The 22,908-nt window shown below is 42.1% G+C and overlaps 2 protein-coding genes and 1 long non-coding RNA gene across 5 annotated transcripts; 1 reads left to right on the top strand and 2 right to left on the bottom strand.

The window, feature by feature from the left end:
* The first annotated feature begins 2,235 nt into the window (after positions 1-2,235).
* LOC117553117 (PHD finger protein MALE STERILITY 1-like) lies at positions 2,236-4,018 on the top strand. Its single transcript, XM_034226911.1, has 4 exons — positions 2,236-2,328; positions 2,562-2,667; positions 3,504-3,562; positions 3,892-4,018. The coding sequence occupies exons 1-4, from the start codon at positions 2,236-2,238 to the stop codon at positions 3,982-3,984; spliced, it is 351 nt and encodes a 116-aa protein (XP_034082802.1). The 3' UTR covers positions 3,985-4,018.
* Positions 4,019-9,421: 5,403 nt separating this feature from the next.
* On the bottom strand, positions 9,422-10,196 carry LOC117553128. The gene is made up of 3 exons (XR_004570080.1): positions 10,155-10,196; positions 9,778-9,822; positions 9,422-9,705 (listed from the first exon to the last, which is right to left on the bottom strand). It is a non-coding gene; the product is annotated as an uncharacterized LOC117553128 (long non-coding RNA).
* A 6,777-nt stretch (positions 10,197-16,973) lies between these two features.
* On the bottom strand, positions 16,974-19,918 carry LOC117553124. 3 transcript variants are annotated; one of them, XR_004570078.1, is made up of 5 exons: positions 19,687-19,918; positions 18,829-19,509; positions 18,530-18,612; positions 18,244-18,397; positions 16,974-17,595 (listed from the first exon to the last, which is right to left on the bottom strand). XR_004570078.1 is itself a non-coding variant. In XM_034226924.1 (5 exons), the coding sequence occupies exons 2-5, from the start codon at positions 19,194-19,196 to the stop codon at positions 17,588-17,590; spliced, it is 705 nt and encodes a 234-aa protein (XP_034082815.1). In that variant the 5' UTR covers positions 19,197-19,509; positions 19,687-19,918; the 3' UTR covers positions 16,974-17,587. The 3 variants fall into 3 exon arrangements, 2 of the variants coding, with proteins under 2 accessions (XP_034082815.1, XP_034082816.1); XM_034226924.1 differs by having other exon boundaries at positions 18,530-18,704; XM_034226925.1 differs by lacking the exon at positions 18,829-19,509.
* Between the last annotated feature and the right edge of the window lie 2,990 nt (positions 19,919-22,908).

Genomic DNA, 22,908 nt, shown 5'->3' with positions numbered 1-22,908 from the left:
TGCATTATTGTACTCTGGAGGGGAGTTTGACAGGGGATTACTCAAAAAGTACACAGTAAAAGTACTTGGTTGTACTTGTGCTACTAGTCCAAGTAGTACTGAATCCAACAGTAGCAATTTCATTAAGAACTTATTGCACAAAATCATTGTATCTCTCATCAAAGATGGCAGAAAGCATGCATTATTGTACTCAGGGGTGGAGTTTGACAGGGGATTACTCAAAAGTACACAGTAAAAGTACTTGATTTTACTTGTGGGAGTAGTCCAAGTAGTACTGAGTCCAACACTACCAATTGTATTAAGAATGTATGGCTAAGAATAATTGTATCCCTCATCAAATATAGCAAATACATGAATTATTGTACTCAGGAGGGGAGTTTGACAGGGGATTACTCAAAACGTACACAGTAAAAGTACTTGATTGTACTTATGGTAGTAGTCTAACAAGTACTGAGTCCAACAGTATCACTTTTTCTAAGGATGTATGGCTAAAAATCATTTTATCTCATCAAATATAGCAGAAGTTGCATGATGTTGTTCTCAGGAGGGGAATTTGAGAGTATTACCCAGAAAAAAGACAGTAAAAGTACTTCATTGTATTGTTGGTAGCAGTCAAACTAGGACTGAGTCAAACAGTGTTAGTTTTTTAAAGAATTTATGGTAAAAATAATTTGTATCGCATGAAGCAGAAAAAACATGCATTCTTTTACTCTTGCGTTAGTGCCGCTTCTCAGCGATTACCGTAAAGGCGCTATAAATCGCGCACTCAAAACTGAAGAACTGCTCATTTGACCCAAGCGGCAAACTCTGGGGAAGAGCCGGTGTTGTGTCACATTATGTCTCCCCGTCATGAAATGCCCCCCTTGTCACGGGAACGCGCATTTCTAAATGACACGTTTACACCTCTAAATGACACGTTCACACCATAGGTTTACACCTTAAAACGATGTTTAAAACGAAAAGTAAACGTTCAGGGTTTTTATTAATGGTAATTTTCAGACTGTGAGTTGTTTAGTGGTAGCTCATAGTCTTGATTCTTCTGGTTTAACTTTTCGCTCCGTATTTGAGGTGTCAATTCATTCGTCACTTCCTTTTCAGTTTTTGTTTTTTTAAATCTTTTTTGTATCATTATTGTTACGTCCTGTCTGTATAAACGTGCTTTAAAATGTATTGTTTAATTTTACATAGTTGTCATCTAATAATCAAAATATATGTTTACAAATGTTACATAGTCTTTGTCAGCATATTATTATACGCTATGCGTACAAAATAAAAGTGTGACATTCATGAAACTTGCTCCATTTATTGGTACCAGTCCTAGAACCATACCCTGAAAAATGCTTGAGGGTGGGATTCATAGAAACCTCTTTTGGGGGGGGGGGGGCATTTTATGACAGGCCTGGCCATCACAATATGCCCCCCCCTTGCTATCTTACAAAATAAAAGTGTGACATTCATGAAACTTGCTCCATTTATTAATTCAGTGATGTTACAACAATGTAGTTGATGGTATTACAGTAAACATGCCTCTTTTTAATACATTGTGATCATTTTTCTAAAAGGTGATCATGCCTACCTTACACTCATTGTAAGAAAATTCAACCAGGCAATGACGGTCAAGCAGCTGTTATTGACAGCTACGCTATGACCGCCATCTGGAAACACAAATTTGGAAGAATCCGGGTATGTACATGATTGGAATGACTTTGCATTTGTAAATGTTGCAAATGTGCATTTTTCAACAGGAATGTAATACTTTTGCAACAACTCTCAGGTTGATCCAATGGCACACACAGTCATCGTGGGAATTGTGAACGAAACATCACTGGATGTTGGTGGTGAGAATAGGAGCATATTTTAAGCTCCAATCTGTATCTATAGTGCTGTATACACCATATATAATTAGTAATTTGCAAGATAACCGGGCCACACATACATGCTGTCACTTATTATTGATAACATCTAAACAATACCCTACATCGTACCTGTGTAATGTATGGTTCCTGCCTAATGCATGTTGTGTTTCCATGTGAATAATAAAAGGTAATGTACCCCCATGAGAAGAAAACCCTCTTCTTGGATCCACTTGGAGAAGGGAAAGGCAAAATGAGTGTGTGCCTAGGTATAGGTATATTTGATACAGTGTACTAGTTCCGGTGTTGTATGAGTTTTTTGACAATGATGTGCTGCATCTTGACACATGTACTATCTACATACTGTAGAGCCTTTATGAGGATGAAAGGCTGCAAGGTGCCAAGGTGGACATGCAGCACCCTCCCCCATAATCGCCAACAAGACAGCACATCCTGTGGTGTCCTGGCCTTAAAAGTGAGTGTGAAATGCATTTACCCAAACATTACTCTCAAACTCAAATTCAGTAGCAATTAGACTGAATATCTTGACTTGCTTTTATACATCTTGATCAAAGATGTATTTAATTGTGTCAAACTACACATATACAACATGTCATTCTTTAAATCTGTTGGGTCATTTGTCTGTATTCCATTTGAGGGTAAAATCATAGACCATGCAGTCCATATACTAATCAAGGTTCTCTTCAGTTTGCAGAGAAGATTTTACTGGGGGAGGCAATTGAGTTTGAAAGCTCCCAAAAGGCAGTGCACGAGCTGAGGCTGGACATTGTTACTTCTCTCCTCAGAGAATCTGGTTTGTTACCTTTTCTCAACATTGTCAATGACTTCATGTAGTTACTTTTATTAATTGTATCTCATAAGTATGCATCAATAACCTAGTATATTAATAATGTGCCATGCAAATTGTTGTATTGTATCACTGCTTGGACCATTGGTACTGTTGGGTTAATATTGACCAGGGACATTATCAGGGTTTTAAAAGCAACACAGTGGCTTAAGTATAGATTAGGGTAAATAGTCACTACATACAGTATATTGTGTATCTCAACTCCAAACAGATAACATATGAAGCATCGCAGGCAGGCATCTTCAACTGCAATTTCATATAGGCTACACACGTCACACTCTAACACACCCTTTCAATTCTGCGGTTTATTTAAGATGTGAGATTTCCCCATCTTCCTCCTTTCAATGTGCTCATTGGTGTGTATTACTTTTAACTGATATCCTCAGTTAATTTTTACCTTGAACTTATTATAATCAAAGCTGTAAAGCTAATACATGTGATGAACAACAAAAGAACCATGAGAACCAAACTTAAATTGATGCGTCCAGTGCGAAATAAGTTTTTGGATGTTTTGTAATGACATTGTGCAGGTTCCTATTCTACAGAGGGTAAGGAGAGTGTGAAAGAAGGAGCAGATGGCTCCTCTGTGCTCAGATTTAATAATTTAGAAAATCTATGTGTTTGTGTGTGTTTTGCCTTTTCTTCACACAAAATAATAAAAGACCACAACAAATGTGTCCTTATATAATTGACCTTTTAGTCAAAAATTGGAATGGGTCACCTTGACCCCAAATCTGCAATGTGGTTTATCTGAAGATATTGATTACGTTTTGTCTCAACAGATGATCTAAGCAGGCTTTGCTTTTACTGCGGGATGGAGGAGCAGGATGAAGAACATTGGGTAATTTCCTATTGCACATTACAAATAAAGAAAATTAGCAGAAATATGTTTCCAGACTTTATCAACATAACATTTGCGTTGGTAATTGCTACTATATTTGGCATCTTCAGCATTAACTGATAAAGGATGAATGTTTTGCTTGTTTTTCCATACATTTTTGTTGAAAATGTATTTCTTTCTCATAACACAGCATTTATGTTTTTTTTAAAGATTTCGATAATTGAAGGAATGGTTAGAATGTTAGTGGGAAATACATTAGAGATATTCTATTATCATAAAAAAATCCCATAATGCATACCTTACATAACAAGTATTTATTGTTTTCTCAGATTTGCTGTGACATTTGTCAGCAGTGGTACCACCACCAATGTGTACAAAGGCCTCCAGTGGATCAACCGTACTTGTGCCCTAGATGCACATAATGCCCCGAAGGAACCATCATTAACTGTCCACTGTCATTTCAACCAATGCAACTATTGTGATGGCCAGGCCTGTCATAAAATGCCCCCCCCCCCCCCCCCCCCCCCCCCCCAAAAGAGGTTTATATGAATCCCACCCTCAAGCATTTTTCAGGGTATGGTTCTAGGACTGGTACCAATAAATGGAGCAAGTTTCATGAATGTGAACGTGTCATTTAGAGGTGTAAACGTGTCATTTAGAAATGCGCGTTCCCGTGACAAGGGGGGCATTTCATGACGGGGAGGCATAATGTGACACAACACCAGGACGCCAATACGGAAGTGCCACACACTGCAGTTCATCTAGTGGCCAGTAGGAGCAGGCTGCAGAAGGGAGCAATTTCCATAGACCCCCATGTTAAAATGCCCAACTTTACAGCAGAAATAAACATGTTTACATCGTGGTTCAAAAAAACCATATTCTCTATATAGTTAGATTCCCCCTTCATGACTACTGTGTGGGGGGTGAATTTTTTCTCAACTCATCTGTTTAATTAATATTAAGCCTTAAAGCTTTTGCATAAATTAGGGCGTGGTCACTTTGATGGACATGTACATGCCTCACTGTCAGCTCACAGCAACTTGTCCACTCTGCTAGGCTACAACCAGAGCCCTCTCTCTAGGGCTCTGGTATAACCAGGGCTGCACATAACTGGTGCGCAGGTGCGCATGCGCACCTTCCGCCAAAAATGAGCACCGGGTCATTTGAAAAAGGCGGCAATTTGCGACCAAACATAGATGAGGAGAGAGAGGAGAGAGAGAGAGAGAGAGAGAGGAGAGAGAGAGAGAGAGAAGAGAGATAGAGAGGAGAGAGAGCGAGAGAGATGAGAGATTATAGAGAGCCATAGCGACCTATCTTCTTCTAGACATCTATCCCTCATCATTTAAAGACCCCTCCTCTCTCTTAGAATACTGCTGGGAGATCGAAAGATATTTGCGAGTTGGCATATTAATCAGGGTCGCTCGTAGCACGCACGGGCGTATAGAATGTTCGCGCTAGGGCGCCAGATCCGGGGAGGCGCTGCGCTGTCAGCTCTGGGAGGGAAAAACAATTTTTTGACCGTTGGGGCTCATCCTAATTTTCGGCCTTGATGTAACAACATTCATAATTAAGTAAATGTAACACCCTTTTCACCCCGGTTACACGTTTCATTTGATGGGCGCTGTAAGTGATGCAAATGGGGGATGTTGGCTTATCTGGCGCCCGCAGCTCACAGCCAAAGTGCGAGTGAGCGTGGGATCGAGGGAGGGTGCACCGGTTCCGGCGCTGTTGTTATTAGTATCTGGTGCTAGCTGCTCTAACGGATATAAGAAGAAGATGTTTCTACAATAATGTGGAGGGAGAGTCCTCTCCAGTCAGACTGAGGCTGATAACTACAGCTCAGTGAGGTAAAGGACTGTGGAGTGTTTAGATAGTTCACTTTAGTCTAAGTTGTCTCAGTGGGTCTCAAACGTTTTGATCACAATTTATGTAAACACATATTTTCAAGTCACTCCTTTATAATTATTGGGATAAACAGGTTTTAAATCATTCCAATGTATACTATAGGACAGTAAACCAAAAATATCCTTTAAAACTGGAAAGATTAAAAAAAATGCATAAATATATAAATGTTAAGGTAAAATAAGATATGAATGAACAACAACAATAAAATAAGTTACATTAATTTGTTATTGGCTATGGTAGGTTATTGGTTATGTTCACATACTTATTTGATTACATCCACTTGTCTAAGATGACAACAGAGACTTTCGACCCAAAACCAGCTGTTGACTTGTGGATGCAAGCAGCTAATCGCAGACTCAACCAGAGAGGAAGTAGTAGGCCTACATCATCAGCTACCATGTCTGACAGAGAGGAAGACAGTCAGGAGGGTAGTGATGACAGCTTGTAGGATTACTGGTCGTGCTAATGTTGTCTTGTGTTCTGTGTTCACCTCTGCATGTGTGTTCAGTGCCGTGTGTCTGGCAAATAAAGTCAAGACCCCCTCAAAAGTTACGGTTTATTTCATTTTAAGGATGAGCACCAAGCAACATCTCCAGGTGCTCCTTTGAGAACCAGGGCAAAAAAGTTATGTGCACCCCTGGTTATAACGCCTCATGTGGACAGCACTGCACACACGTCCTCCACTCATCCCTTGAGCGTGTACACGCCTCATGATGACAGCCGGAGGGAAACGAAGCGTGTGGAGGCTTCCTCACAGCCCTTTCGCGTCACGGGCAGTGGCGGCGAGGGCAATGGCATGGCTCGTCACCATGACTGGCGTGGCTCGTCGCCATGACGACCACAGAACATCTCGAGCATGTGCGCCCGCTCTCAGAGTGTTTCTCAGAGTGGCAGCGCGTGTGTCTGATGGACAGGTAGATGAGCAGGCTGATCAGCAGAGGATACGCCCTGCAGTTCGCCTCTCCCCCCCCCACAGTTCAATGGGATACAGGAAACACTCCTGTCCTCCCAGAAGCTGTGTCTTGCGCTCCAATCCGCAATATGGTCTACATGCGGCCGCGGACAGTACACGACACGCCCACCTGACACGACACTACGGTGGCTGAGAAGCATGGCAGATGAAAAGCGAATTGACGACACTACACGACACGCCCCCTACTACGCCGCCTACGGTGGCTGAGAGACCGTACATGGCATGTTATTGTATCATTTTAAGCAACTATTAGGCAATTTAATTAATAACCTATCCGTTTGAGAACCCCTTGGAACCCCTTATCCCATTTTGATGGTTGACATTACATTTGAACAGTGAAAGCCAGAATGACAGCAGGGGTGAATTTCATTTTATAATTTTGCTATAAGTCAAAGATATGTTTACTGTATATTATAAAAATGCTTGTCATGTAGGCATACTGGAGGTACCGTTCCAATGATGTATTAATAATAAGATATATATAGCGCCTTTCATGAGACCCAAGGTCGCTTTAAAAAGAAGAACAAAACAACAAATAGATTTGGGGACAAAGGCCTTGGCAGACAGATGGGACTTGAGGGCCCTTTTGAAGGCGTCAAGCGTGGGGATGTTGCAGATCTCCGCAGGGAGAGCTTTCCAGAGAGTGGGCGCTGCCATACTGAAGGCTCTGTCCCCGAAGGATCACAGGTTGGTGCGGGGGGCCAGAGTCTGAAGACAGCAGGTTCCGGGGTAGGGCATGTGGGAATTGTATTGATTTGATACAAGCAAGCCAGTGTTTCATTGTGTACTTTCAATTACAGTTCCGGCAAGTTCAGCATTCACTATGATGTATATAAAATAAGACACTGATACCGTTTTCCTCAATGAACATTTATTGAACAGAACATCATATGGAAAATCAGAGCTGGTCAACTTAAACAAATATTGACCTGCAGGAGTTTAAAGCCTATTTAAAAACTCCTCGGAATCTTTCACAAGTCCTTCAGCCTTTGGTGCGCTTCCCCACTCATGTTCTTGGTGAGGTCATGAGAACAAAGTTCCATCTCACTGATAAGACAATCAATCAATCAATCAATCAATCAATGTTTATTTATATAGCCCAATATCACAAATGTTACATTTGTCTCAGTGGACTTTACAGTTTGTACAAAATATCAGTATGACAATACGACACCCTCTGTCCTTAGACCCTCACATCGTACAAGGAAAAACTTCCGGAGAAAACCCACAGTTTAAAGGGAAAAATGGGAGAAACCTCAGGGAGAGCAACAGAGGAGGGATCCCTCTCCCAGGACGGACAGACGTGCAATAGATGCCGTGTGTAAATTGAAAAGATAATACATTTGCAACATAGGTAGTCCAAATGTTTGGAAATGCATGTGTGTATAATAGGAAGATGAATCCACGAGGATATCCATCCAGGACCTATGATCCAGGACCACAGCCACGACTCAAGATCCAGGGCTCGCGATCCAGGACAGAGGAGCACAGGATCATCCATGACTCCGGATCCCGGCGTATATAGACACCAAAAAGAAAGACATTTGGGGAAGCTGGGTTAATCGGAACATGAGAGTACACAGGTATAGACAGAGAGAAGGAAGAAGTAAGATGTCCCCCGACAAACTAAGCCTATATCAGCAAAACTAGGGGCTGGATCTAATCAGCCCTAACTATAAGCTTTATCAAAAAGGAAGGTCTTAAGCGCACTCTTAAAAACGGATAGGGTGTCTGCCGCCCGAACACAAACTGGAAGCTGATTCCACAAATGTGGAGCTTGATAAGAAAAGGCTCTGGCTCCCATTGTACTTTTAGAGACTCTAGGAACAACCAACAACCCTGCATTCTTGGAACGCAATGCCCTAATAGGACAGTAGGGTATAATGAGTTATTTAAGGTAAGATGGCGCCTGCCCATTAAGGGCTTTGTAGGCGAGAAGAAGAATTTTAAATTCTATCCTGTGTTCTATAGGGAGCCAGTGTAAGGCAGCCAGAACAGGAGTAATGTGGTCCCTTTTCCTAACTCTGGTTAGTACACGAGCCGCAGCATTTTGAATCAGCTGAAGCGACTTGACTGACTTCTTGGTACACCCTGATAATAAAGAGTTACAATAATCCAGCCTTGAAGTAACAAATGCATGGACTAGTTTCTCTGCATCGTTTTGAGGCAAGATATGCCTGATTTTTGCAATGTTACGTAGATGGAAGTAGGCGGTCCTTGAAATTGATTTTATGTGGGCGTTAAAGGATAAATCCTGATCAAATATAACACCAAGATTCCTTACAGTCTCACTGGAGGCCAAATTAATGCCATCCATAGTTAATATATCCTTAGATAATTTGTTTCGTAGATTCTTCGGGCCAAGTACAATAACTTCAGTTTTGGTCGTGTTTAACATCAAAAAGTTTAAGGTCATCCACGTTTTTAAGTCCTTAAGGCAGTCTTGAATTTTATTTAGATGATTAATTTCATCAGGCTTGATTGATAAATATAGTTGAGTATCATCCGCATAACAATGAAAGTTTACAGAATGATTCCTTATAATATTGCCTAACGGAAGCATATATAATGTGAACAAAATAGGTCCGAGCACTGAGCCCTGTGGCACTCCAAGACAAGATGGTATAAAGAAGTCATATATGTAATATTATAAAATCACATGCATCAGGGGTTGTACACTTCAATGTGTCCATTCCCTAACCGACTCTTTAGGAAGGAAGCTGTAAGGCCTCCTGTTATAGGAGTGGTCCTCATCAGTGTCCAGGGGCATCTGTAGACAGTCAACCATTATTTTGACAGTGCTTTACATGCACGGTTTTAACTCCTCCAAAAATGATCCAGGCTCGATTCAGAATGACACAGTACTACACAAAACAAATGTTGCATGTACCATAAGTTCTATGTAGTATGTGTTTTAGGAGTACTAGTAACCCATTCTGAAACAGGCACAGGGTCATAGATACGTTGAGCGATACACTGACCATGGTGCTGCTTGCATGCGTCCTTTTACGACTGATCCTGAATGTAGGTGGGACATTGTCGCTGCCTTCCTCACTATAGTGAGCAAACTTCTTTCCATACCTGCAATTAAGACACATTTTCTTCACCAGAAGGTTGAATTTTAGAGCCAGGTGTTCACCCCCAAATCTTCTTGATAATACAATTACAAATTCAAATGTTTTTGTAGCACTGCAGCATACCCTTCCAGTCCAAAGTTTTCCACCAGGATAACACACCACCACCTTCTCAGGAGAGACATGTCATGCTAAAGAAAGAGCATACATTTTCATTAAGTTTGTTATAGCATTTTAATGTGACTTCTTTCCTTAATACTTACAATGCTGAAGTCAAAGCTGGCCTCCATGGCAAAATACCAGGCATACTGTAATGAGAATTGTATTAGCACATGCAAGACATAATGTACACGTGACGGCTTATAACTCAGTGAGAAAGTAGTCACACACCTCCAATAAAATGTGGAGGTGATAACGCCACAAGAAAGATGCACGAGAGGCCTACCTATACGTGAACATTCCTTAAATCCTTATTTATATCCTTATATATAATGCAAGTGCATAATGTGAGAGAACATTGGGATTCAAAGAGAACGTTTGTCAGGTCTAAGTGGTGGTGAATCACTATTGCATGTATTTACAAATGAAAGGTGTTAAGGAGCAATCAATTGTGCCATATCACGGCCTTATTCTTACTCACCATTATCATGAAGACACCACAGTCATTCCCATGGGTCTGCTTTGGAAGCCCCTGTATGAAGAAAAGTTAGTAAGAGCATAATAACCAATTGTGACAATACGATAGTGACATTGCAAACACCTCAAAATCCAGAGCAGTCTTCTCTGTCCAGGATCCTGCAATGATTTGCTGTGCAACACCCCTAGGAAAGCAAGAGCAAAACTAGGTCAAACATCAGAAATTAGGAGTGAAAGAAGAAAAAAAAGAGGGGGAACAAAACGTTGTTGCTTCAGATTCAGAACATGAACCGCCAACTGTAGTCCACAGAACAGGGAACACAGTTGTAGAAAATAACAGCCAATAACAAGTTCAGACCATGCAAATAAAGTAAATCATGTTATTGGAAAAAGTTAAACGAGGAAGATTTATCTCGGTCTCCCTTTTGATTGCGTTTGACACTTGGCTATTTCATTCAACTTCAGCTTTAAGGAAGCCGATCTTTTCTGACTATAACAATCCTTCCGTACTTAAAGGAGCAGTAGGTAAGTTTGAGAAACCGGCTCGAGATACACTTTGTTATATTCCATGGAATACTCTTAACATCCCGATAGCAATGAATATCTTAAGTGCTTGGACAAAAAATCCATAAACAATATCTGTGGAAGCCGTAGTACTGTAAAAAGCACGACCAATCATCTGAGCCGGCCCGGCTAAAGTAACTGGATGGCCGACCTGCCTGTCAGCCTTCCATCTGTGCACACACTTATCTCGTGCCCTCATTGGTCATGTGCGCGTTCGTGTGTGTTGGAGGAGGGGCTCTGTGAGGAAGTGGCAGATTTTTTCCGGCTGCTTACTTTCAAATTCCAGCACACTCGAGCCGGTTTCTCAAACTTACCTACCCCACCTTTAAGGACTACAGTGCCTCCTGTTTGAACATAGTCTTAACATTATAGGCAGGTCAGGGTAACGTGACCACCAGCACACACACATCCAGGGTAACCTTAATAGATTCCTCTAGGGCTCACAGGGGAAACTCCCTGTTCTTCTGAAATATTGCGAATCCAGAAAGAACAGTTCTTTCTGGAGTAGCCTCATCACCTACAGGGAATATGCAGTCTGGACAATAAGCAAATAGTACACTTTGCGGGTAATACAATTGCCTCAACAAATTCACAAGCAAATGGTATGAGTAATGAAGGTTAAAGCTAAGAAATGTACAACCACATCCTTTCAATGTACAACTGGATGTCATATGCTGCATACAAAGTCTGTATATTGTCAGTGGGTATTGTGAGGGATTAATTTTGTCTTTACTTAAGATATTTGACCTTTCGGCCTATTGACGTTTGTTGTCTGACAGAGAGGAAGACAGTCAGGAGGGCAGTGATGACAGCTTATAGCAGGCCCGGACTGGCCATCGGGAGGACCGGGAGGTTTCCCGATGGCCTGGCCTGGCCTGTTATGGCGCGTTTCCACTGCAGCGGGTAGCCCCGTTTAAGCGTCCTTAACCGTCCTCAAGCGGCCAGGCCGGTTTTTGGTGGCGTTTCCATATAGCCTAGTACCGGCCAGCGGGTACTTTTTCCCTCTTTTTCCGGCCTCATAAAATCGTGGTTCCCTCAGACCAGGGCCAGGGCTGAACTAGTGACGTCAACACTCTCGACTGCTGATTGGTCAGAGAGAATCGTCACAAGATTGCGTGCGAGTTCATCCCTAGCGTCGCATATATATCTAGAAGCAAGCTTGCAGCATTTTTATACACAGCATTTTGTAAACGGAGGAGCTACAAAAATGGCTACTTCTAAGAAAAGCACACCGTGGTCGACCGAGGAGGTGACGACGTTCCTTCATCTCATTGGGGATGATAAAATCCAGCGGGAGCTCGACGGAACAACGACAAATGTGAACAAAAACAAAGCTGATCGCCCCGCCTACACTGCGTTGCTAGCCCAGGTCCTAAACTGTAATGGAAATGCGCCACGGCCTGGGCCGGCCAGCGAGGCAGCCCGAGGCCAGAGCGAGGACGCTTAGGGACGCTTAAACGGGGCTACCCCGCTGCAGTGGAAACGCGCCATAATGGCGCGTTTCCACTGCAGCGGGTAGCCCCGTTTAAGCGTCCTTAACCGTCCTCAAGCGGCCAGGCCGGTTTTTGGTGGCGTTTCCATATAGCCTAGTACCGGCCAGCGGGTACTTTTTCCCTCTTTTTCCGGCCTCATAAAATCGTGGTTCCCTCAGACCAGGGCCAGGGCTGAACTAGTGACGTCAACACTCTCGACTGCTGATTGGTCAGAGAGAATCGTCACAAGATCGCGCGCGAGTTCATCCCTAGCGTCGCATGTATATTTAGAAGCAAGCTTGCAGCATTTTTATAAACAGCATTTTGTAAACGGAGGAGCTACAAAAATGGCTACGTCTAATAAGAAAAGCACACCGTGGTCGACCGAGGAGGTGACGACGTTCCTACATCTCATTAGGGATGATCAAATCCAGCGGGAGCTCGACGGAACAACTCGAAATGTGAACAAAAACAAAGCCGATCGCCCCGCCTACACTGCGTTGCTACCCCAGGTCCTAAACTGTAATGGAAATGCGCCACGGCCTGGGCCGGCCAGCGAGGCAGCCCGAGGCCAGAGCGAGGACGCTTAAACGGGGCTACCCCGCTGCAGTGGAAACGCGCCATGTGGCCTGCTGGCCTGAGGAATTTTTTGTATGTATTGTGAACGCAACGCTGCGCAAATGTGGGTCTGACTCTGCCTCACAGAGGGTGACTGGCTGTCTACATGATGTGGCCTGCCGACATGGCCACTTTCATACAAATCATACACTAATAATGGCGCATTTCCACTGCAGCGGGTAGCCCCGTTTAAGCGTCCTTAACCGTCCTCAAGCGGCCAGGCCAGTTTTTGGTGGCTTTTCCATATAGCCTAGTACCGGCTAGCGGGTACTTTTTCCCTCTTTTTCCGGCCTCATAAAATCGTGGTTCTATCAGACCAGGGCCAGGGCTGAACTAGTGATGTCAACACTCTCGACTGCTGATTGGTCAGAGAGAATCGTCACAAGATCGCGCGCGAGTTCATCCCTAGCGTCGCATATATATTTAGAAGCAAACTTGCAGCATTTTTATAAACAGCATTTTGTAAACGGAGGAGCTACAAAATGGCTACGTCTAATAAGAAAAGCACACCGTGGTCGATCGAGGAGGTGACGACGTTCCTACATCTCTTTGCGGATGATAACATCCAGTGGGAGCTCGACGGAACAACTCGAAATGTGAACAAAAACAAAGCCGATCGTCCCGCCTACACTGCGTTACTACCCCAGGTCCTAAACTGTAATGGGAATGCGCCACGGCCTCGGACGGCCAGCGAGGCAGCCCGAGGCCTGAGCGAGGACGCTTAGGGACGCTTAAACGGGGCTACCCCGCTGCAGTGGAAACGCGCCATAATGCCCTCGATTGGTCTCGTGTCATTCAAGCTCGGGGGGTGTGTATGTGTGGCGCGAGCAAGCGAGAGAGAAAGCGCGTGCACTGGTTACGTGTATTGTTGTTGTTAGCATCCGGTGCTAGCTAGCGGCGCTAACGGAATGAGCTGTCGACAAGGTGGAGGAGAGTCCTCTCCTGTCAGACTGAGAGACTGATAACTACAGCTCAGGTGAGGTAAAGGACTCTCTGAGTGTTTTAGATAGTTAACTTAGTCTAAGTTCTCTGTGGGTCTCAAACGGTTTGGTCACCATTTATGTAAACACATATTTCCATTTGAAGGGGGAGTGATTAGTAAAATATGCATGAATAATACAAAAAAAAAAGTTAACTAGGTGAAAAAAGGTAGGATACACTTTAAAAACGTATTGAGAGCTAAAACTAGTCTTTGCTGCTGCCTCAAAGAGGAGCAGGGGGAGACGGGTGAGGCTGGTTCAGGAGCCCAGACACACTATGCCATGCTAACTATAAATGAACCAAAAACAAATAAATAAACAAGTTTCAATGTTTTTTCATATTGGATATGGCATGTTATTGGTTATGCCCATGTTCTTATGATTTTATGATTATTTAAATGTATATAGTTCTGTTTCATATGGGTGTAGTCTCTTTATTTCCCCCTCAAAGTGCACCAGATTGATGCATTTAAGTCCAACATTTAAAAACAAAAAAATCTTCCGCGGGGAGAATGCCCCCCGACCCCCCTAGAGGATTTGAGGTCCACCTCCACTTAAAATATGTTCACATGGATAGGTTCCTAAATAGATTTGCACTTTTAAAAAAAAATAGTAACCCATGTCCATATGTTTATTCTGGGGTAGTTTTAAAGTTTATGGCTATCACTATGGGCAGCAACGCTGTAAATATTGACAAATAAATCCAGGAAAATTACACAAAATAAAACTGGTAGTGGCCTGGTTGGGTGTATAATTCCCGGCCTGATTTATTGTCCCAGTCCGGCCCTGGCTTGTAGGATTACTGGTCGTGCTAATGTTGTCTTGTGTTCTGTGTTCACCTCTGCATGTGTGTTCAGTGCCGTGTGTCTGGCAAATAAAGTCAAGACCCCCTCAAAAGTTACGGTTTATTTCATTTTAAGGATGAGCACCAAGCAACATCTCCAGGTGCTCCTTTGAGAACCAGGGCAAACAAGTTATGTGCACCCCTGGGTATAACCACAGTCTATGGGTATAACCATAGACTGTATATATAAAGGGTATAACATACAGTCGGCGTCGCGTCACAGTTGGGGGCGGGGCATTTCGAGGGGGAAAACAATCCTTTCCTCCTCGCACGGAGCACTGTAAGCGCGCAGATTTTAAATGTTAAACAAACATGTCATACATTGATACATTGCAGCCCATTGACAGGGATAGATACCTTAAAAAAATTAATTTAATAGGATCGGATTCTTGTCCATATCTTATTAAAGAGTGGACGAATGATCCGACTAAATGGCCTGAAGTTTCATTCCCTGATATCTTCTGCTATACCTGGTTGAATCACCCGGTAAGAGGCAAAATCACGTTAACTGATTAATTAAACCTCACATAATGTATATGTCTGACAAGGAAATTAGCACGTTTTAGTGAATTTGTTCATCACACAATGGTTGTTATTGCACAATAGCCATCATGAGCTGCATATACATATTGGTTATTGACGACTCGGTACGTTATCACGCAGGGATTTACACACACAGCAGCCTAAAGAACTATCGGTCCCTGGAGGCACACAACTTTTTACAAGTGACTTTGTTGGAGTTGTGCTCCATCATAAACTACCTTCATCGGATACCTACCTGTTCCGATGTGATGTAAAGCCATCCTGGAGGGTGACTGACAGAGAAGCCGCACCAGACGTGGGTAGCAGTTAAGGGAGAGGGTACCATCGTCGCTGCCCACTGCAACTGCATGGCAGGGTACGTTTGTGAAAGCGCTCATTTGTTTGTGCGTGGGTTCCATAAATACGTCCAAATATATCAAAATGTTCCAAAAGAAATGTCACCAGACAGGGCAGTATTATGTAAAATCTTAGGCCCAATATCTTTAGTGATCTAGAGCTAATGGATATTTTTTTCCTTCCTTTTCAGTCTTGGTGAAAGTTGTTCCCATGTGGCTGCTGTTCTTTTTAAATTAGAGGCTTGTGTCCGCATGGGGATCAACAAAGTGCCATGCACAAGCAAAGCCTGTGAGTGGAACAAGACGTGTGTTAAAAAGATTGAGCCTGCTCTTGTTGCAGAGACAACTTTTTACACAGAGGACAAGACGTCAAAAAAAAGGAAAAGGAAAGCCCCTACCCCAAAAGCCTCTTTATCACAGCAGCAGCAGTTCCTCACTATGCTGGCTGACAGATCACCTGACTCTGTGGTATTAAATAGTTTCATGGGTTTTTCCAGGCCTTTTAAGAAGCCATGGTGTTTCAGCCAGCATGAGGTGACTGAGGAGGAGATCGAAAATGTGGAGAGAGCAACCATCCGTCAGGCATCCTGTGTGCAATGGCATCAAGAGCGGGTTGGTCGCATTACAGGCTCCATAGCCCACCGTGTCTTAACAGCTACAGAACATCCTAGCAAGTCACTGATCAACACCATATGTGAACAAAGGCACAGGCCAATAATGAAGCCCTGGATTCAGTGGGGGAGACACCATGAGCAAGATGCCATTGACACTTATCAATATGCTCTTGGAGCTAGGAGCCCCACAGCCAACCTGTCTTCCACCATTTACATCTGTGCCCCAGTAGATGCACCACATCAGAACCTGGTCGTCAGAAAGGCTGGCTTCCGCATCTGCCAAACTATGCCATACCTGGGGGTTTCATGTGATGGCTATGTTTCCTGTGACTGCTGTGGTGAGGGTGTTATAGAGGCTAAGTGTCCTTACAGGTGGGGGCAAGACACCTCTACTGGGTACCAACAGTGGCTTGAGGACAAAAGAGGACATCTGGAAAGTCTGACAAGCTTAAAGAGAAGTCATGCATATTTCACTCAGGTATTTAAATATTTCATATACCTGCACACCTCTAATAAGTCTGCAGCATTTTGTGCAATTATCCAAGATAATTATCCACAGAAGGCATACTGTCTATAATGTAAATATTAGTGTTATGATGATTGCATTGCATTTGACAGGTCCAAATGCAGATGTTTGTTACCAAACGGATGTATGCAGACTTCATCACTTGGACTCCTCAGACCTGCCTGATATTCAGAGTACAAAGAGATGAGGACTTCATCAGTGGTGCCATTAATGTGATGCAAACATTTTGGTCACAACACATACTACACAAACTTCGGGAGCTGAAAGATGCACAGGTAGGTGGTTGAATTTCCTATCAGTGTAAAAATGGCAACAAATAAGTCACTGTGACAGAGTTACATATTTATTTATACCAATTCATTTTGAAGCATATTATAGCTATTTCATTCAGTATCAACATAGACTACTAGACTATATGTACAAAATCAAATATCACAAAGCCTATACATTTATTTACAACATGAAAACATACATAGGCTACAAATAGAATGAATAATGGGCTGTACAATATTGTCTATACTTGTGACTTTGATACTAATCAGATAATAATTGTTGATATTGTGATGTTGATCAAATTGTTCTTGTCTTATTTTCAAAGTGGGTGTACTCATTTATGATAAGCACTGTATATGTTTCTGCTAAGTAGGCAGAACACAGTCCAGTCGAAAGCAGCACAGGGAGTGACCCATCAGGCAACACAAGTGGCAGCAGAACATCAGGCAACAGAGGCAGGGCGACAGGCAACAGAGGCAGGGCGACAGGCAACAGAGGCAGAGCGTCAGGCAACAGAGGCAGAGCGACAGGCAACAGAGGCAGGGCGACAGGCAACAGAGGCAGAGCGTCAGGCAACAGAGGCAGAGCGTCAGGCATCAGAGGCAGAGCGTCAGGCATCAGAGGCAGGGTGACAGGGTGTGCAGCAGCAGAGCAGCACTGAGATAAGTTCAGGGACCTGTGGAAAGACAAACAACAGGTGGTTTTGATTAGAAAGATCCATTATGCCTCAACTGAAACCTGTTAAATGGCACAATTGGAACAATAATGACTTCTTTGTTGTATAAAAAAGTTGCATAAAATATTGTTCTCATCACATATCATATATATCATATAGATCACATATTTGTTGTTAAAATGCTGTTTATCTACATTGTTATGTTCGAGTTTCACAGGAGTAGCACAGTTGACCGTTATATCATATCGTCAGTGCATTGTGTCCTATAATTAGTGTTTCTTTTTCATGTTAAAGTGAAGAAAGATCCCTGTTAACTTCCTGTTATCCTGTTCTCTTGATATTGCACTAAATGTGAACAACAGTTCAATGTATTTAAATATAGAATAACATGTTTTTAAGATAACATTTTATCTTAAGACACCCTACAAAGTAGGGATTACACATGTACTCGTTGATGTGATTAATTGAATAACGTCTCAGCACTTGTTAACCCGGATCTGTACTGTTACAGTAATTAATTTAGTTAGGGAAATGTGAACCACGTCAGCGGCAAGTAGCAACAGTGATTTGATGATGCAGCACACTCTGAATACCAAAAACATTAAAATGTACATACTGTATGAATCTGACTGCTGACTCTATACTTACCAATGTGAATTCTGATGTTCGAAGTCACAGAATTTGAATTTGCAACATCTTCGGCTGACAGTTGTTTTCGGCCCCTCGTCAAAGACGGTGTGATGAGCTGTGCACCCAGAACAGCAAAGTCATCCTTCAAAGTGAAGCCCCTGTCGGCTAAAATCTGAAATAAACATAACAAATACTTAAAAACACTACTTTACTTCAACAGCAACTCAAAAATTGTAACTATGGATAAATAATAAATTCACAAATAAGACTTAAATTAGAAGAAAAAAAACAGTTCAATTGTTACCTGATCTCCTGCATGGTGGAACTTCTGAGATAAGAAGTCTGAGTTCCTTACAATATGCACATCTGAAGCCCTCCCTCCCCAGCCTTTGGAGAGATATGTGATTGAGCCAGATGGGTGACATGCAATGAAATACTTCACTGTTGTCCAGTTTTTGTATTTTGAGTAGGTGATAGCTCTGTGAGAAGAGACAGTCGTTAGTAATACTTATCTATAAATTGTGTACATATACACAGACAGCCAGGTAAGTATTACAAAAAGCCGACACTTTATGCATGCTATCAAAAAGAAAAATATCTCACCTTGTTTTCAGCTTCTTTGAGTGTTCAATTCTGATCTCAAAGCAGTCGATAATTGCAGTCACTCTAGGGTACTGGAAGAGAACCTCTGCTGGTACTGTGCTTCTGATACACTCTCTATCAGGCCATTTAATCAAAAAAGAAATGTTGGCGTACATCAAATCCAACCATTGGGATAATACATCCAGGAAAGTGCTATGTGCCAGGTCAAATATTCCACACATCATATCGGTTGAGGGGTTCTGCCGCAGTTTCACCAGAGTAATAAAGAGCTGGTCTTGTGTTGACATCTTGGATGTTTTCTGTGACTTAATAAACTGTACCAGGTACTGATGAAGAGTGTCAAATACTGTCCATGACAGGCCTGTCATGACTTTACATTTAGTGTCATTTTCTCTCAGTGTTTACCGACATTTTCAACGTCTCCAATTATCTGATGGCTTCAGCTCGCTCCTTCTCTTTCTCTTCTTAAATTATACAATTCTTCATAAAGTTGTTTTCTCTCCAACTCCTGAAGAGGTATGGGAGCTTCTGATGTTGGGGATTCTGGTTGGGCAGACTGAACACCCTCACGCTTCCTCCTTCTCTCCAGCCTCTGAAGTACTGACCTGGGAGACTTTGTCTTTTTATGTGGGAACAGCGAGGGTGTGTAGTCTGGGTGGGCTATGTCCTCTTTTTTTAAGCCTAGGGCAAGACAGTTCACAAACGAAATGAGAAGGGGATAGAAGGGGGTGAAATACATTTTAACTGCAGAAAGCATAACGTAGTAGTTAGTTAACATCTCTTAAAACTAGTAATTGAACATTCATGTTAACTACGAAACAATTTAACACTGTTATTGTGTGAATAACGTTGTCATACCTGTAATGAAGTGCTGACTACAGACGTACACATGTTTGGATGTTGGATCCCACAGGTGGCCAAACTCTAACTCATCCTCCCGACGGATCGCTTGAAGCCACCGGGTTCTTCTCCTGGGCTCTGTGCTCCCGTTGGGCAAAATATACAATTTTAGATTTGGATTTTTAAGCTTGTTAGTTGTACAAAAGGACACACAGCCGCTCCTGGGCATTGTGGAAGCCGGTTTGTTTTCCCCCTCAGCGCGAACCGGATGTGACGTTTTGTGGGCGTTCCCTCGCTTGCCGACTGTATCTATGATTTGATCAAGCAAATTTGAGAGACGGCTGAGTTGACCGCAGTGTTACACTGCTCTCTCTCTGTTTGTTCCTGAGAAAGTGTGTGTGAGCTCCAGCACTACTGATCCATCATATGTGTGTCTGCATAAACCTCTGAATGGACTATGTGCTCTTTTTTCAGGAGCGTTTACCTCGGACGATAGGAGCTACCTTAGCATGCTAGCTGTAAACACCTTAGCAACACTAGTCAGATCGAGAGTTTGATTGAGAGAGAAACGGTGTGTTTAACGGAGTTTACAGGAAAAGGTGATCTAGTAAACATGAGTAAAGTCCAAATGCTGCTGTCGTTGAAGAAGCAGCGACTCACTGCTGCTGCTGAAGATATATTTGCTCTGTTTGAAAAAACTGTAGCAGAGCACGAGGAGGAGCTGTCTCGTTCAAAAGAGGAGAACGAGAGACTCCAGAAACTACTAGACACTGTTTTACAGCCTCAGCTTCGGATACACAGAGCAGGTATGTTCCCTTTACTCTTAATTAACACTTTAAATCAGGGGTATCCAAAGTACGGCCTGGCGGCCAAATGCGGCCCGCTGGCCATTTTGAATCGACCCTCAGCTAATTCAAAACGTATAATGAAATGTGGCCCACAAATGAAACTTGTGCTTCTCTTATATTGTAGCCTACTCCTTAAATATACATGTACAGATATATTACACAGTAGTATTCACAGTGGCGAGCCGTCAGGGCCCTCTAGACCCTCTGTGAGGGCCTAAGATATTCTACAAAATAATATTTAAAAACATTAAAAAAAAAAAAGTCATTCATTAGTTTTATCAACATAACTTGATTTAATTGTATTTAAAATAACATTTCCAAAGAAATAAATCCTTCGAATCTGCCTATTCAGTTTCTGTTGGAATGTGAAGGGTTAAATGAAAGAAGCTCGTCTCTGCGAGTCTGTGAAGAGAGGAGCTGTTGGACGTCCAGGTATGGAAGCAAACAAGAGACAGAAGTATTTTAATTTTATCAGACACCGAATTTATAGCATTGAAAATAATTACTTTGCAAATCATGTATCTGAATTTTTTTTGCTCCGAATTTACCTATGTAAAATAAAAATGTAAAAATTCAAGGTAAAAAAATTTGAATGTTCAAATTCAGATCTCAAAAATTCGATGTCAAATATTTCGGTGTTTAAAATTCGATGTCAAAAAATTCGGTGTATAAAATTCGACGTCAAAAATTGCGATGCAGCATCATCCGGGCTACTCAGACAGGATAAGCAATCGAGCCCGAATGCAATCAAACCGACTTCTGGCCTATCAGAGCCAAGCGGCGAACCCCGGGACAGTGCGGTGAAGCCCAATGCTGCAAACTGTAGGCGATGGATGCAGATGGGAGCAATTCCCGTAGACGGTAGACCCTATGTTAAAATGTCCAACTTAACATCAGAAAATGAACATTTTTGTAGCTTGGATCCACAAAAACATATTCTGTATATAGTTAGGTTCCCCCTTCATGACAACGGGACTGCTGCTCCTAGCTCCTCTGTGCACTGTTAGCTCCGTGATGCTACAGCGGCTCAGCTCATGAAAAGAACACTACTTGAACTCGGCCGTGTTTGTTGTGTTGGTTCCTGTTGGACTATTCGTCATGCAAATATAGGATTTATCTGCGGTTAAAACAGACCGTCCATGAATGCAGTTTCTTCGGTAAGTCAACCCTGCGTACTTTGTGCGTAACATGTTATGTTACTGGTGTTTTTATTTAGCTAACGTTAATGAATGTTTAGAGTTGGGTTAGCATTTGAGCAATCGTAGCTCCATCTGTGCTAACGATGCTATGCGTAGCATCCAAGAGTGTAAAACATTAAGTGGGATGCTACTGTATACCAAAAGGCTTCTGTGCGAGGTTGCTAAAATAAGGTCATCCTTGTACGTTAGATAGTTAGTTTGCTAGTTAGGTTACTGTATGCATTGTTAAGGTTCGTTTAAATTCACTATGCTCTACTATTGTTTAAAATAGACTAGCTAACGTCAACGTATTGTTGAAGAGAGGCTTAGTGTATATTAAATCAACCTCACAATGAAATGTGTGTATCTTTAAAATATGAACGTCACATTTCAAGATAATAACGCTCCCTTAGATATTGTAATATGGTTTGTTGAACTGGAGTTATTTATTGCAGCTAACCGCCTATCCGACTAACGACCTAAACATTGTTGTTTTTAATATTATTACCAATGCCTCTTTTAATTGTATTATCCTCACACTTGAGAAACAGCCTCATCGTGGCTGTAGAACAGAACATGTAACTTAATTCCTGCATTTAAGGACGATGAATAGCGTAGTCAATGCTTTAGTGACAAGGAAATTATTTGTTTAAATATTAGATATGACGTTATCTGTGACTTCAGTGACAATTAAGCTTATCCATTGCATTGCATTTGTTCAATAGGGTTGTGTCTTACCCTTACGTGTGTGATTCATATGAATATGGCATATGAAAATAAATTAATTTGACTGACTCCTGAAAAACTCATCCAAAGTAACAGTAAAATAAAAAGGACCTACACAATAATACTCAATCAAACTGATACAGTATAAGGACTGTGATATCCAGCAATTTCTTAAGTATAACAATAAGATTATGACCTGTTTTTTAAAAGAAGATAAAACGTTGTTTGCATGTAAATAAGTCTGTAACCCACGCATGTAACTTTACATCTGTTTGTTCAAAGTCTCCTTAAGGTGATCCAGACAGGCTGGACTCCTAACAGCAGAGAACTTCAGCACGGATTCCAAGGTACACCTTGTTCATACTTTACAAATAATGCATAAAGTAATTACTCTAATGCACTGATATACATGCCATTAAACATGACTAAATACTAGATCACCGACACCTACACATCAGTGATGTTGAGTGTACTTTCTTAGCAAAAGG

Source organism: Gymnodraco acuticeps, unplaced genomic scaffold (genome assembly GCF_902827175.1).
Source record: "Gymnodraco acuticeps unplaced genomic scaffold, fGymAcu1.1, whole genome shotgun sequence".
Lineage (NCBI taxonomy): Eukaryota > Metazoa > Chordata > Actinopteri > Perciformes > Bathydraconidae > Gymnodraco > Gymnodraco acuticeps.
Note: the sequence above shows the minus strand (reverse complement) of the source record. Positions and strands in the feature narration are given on the sequence as shown.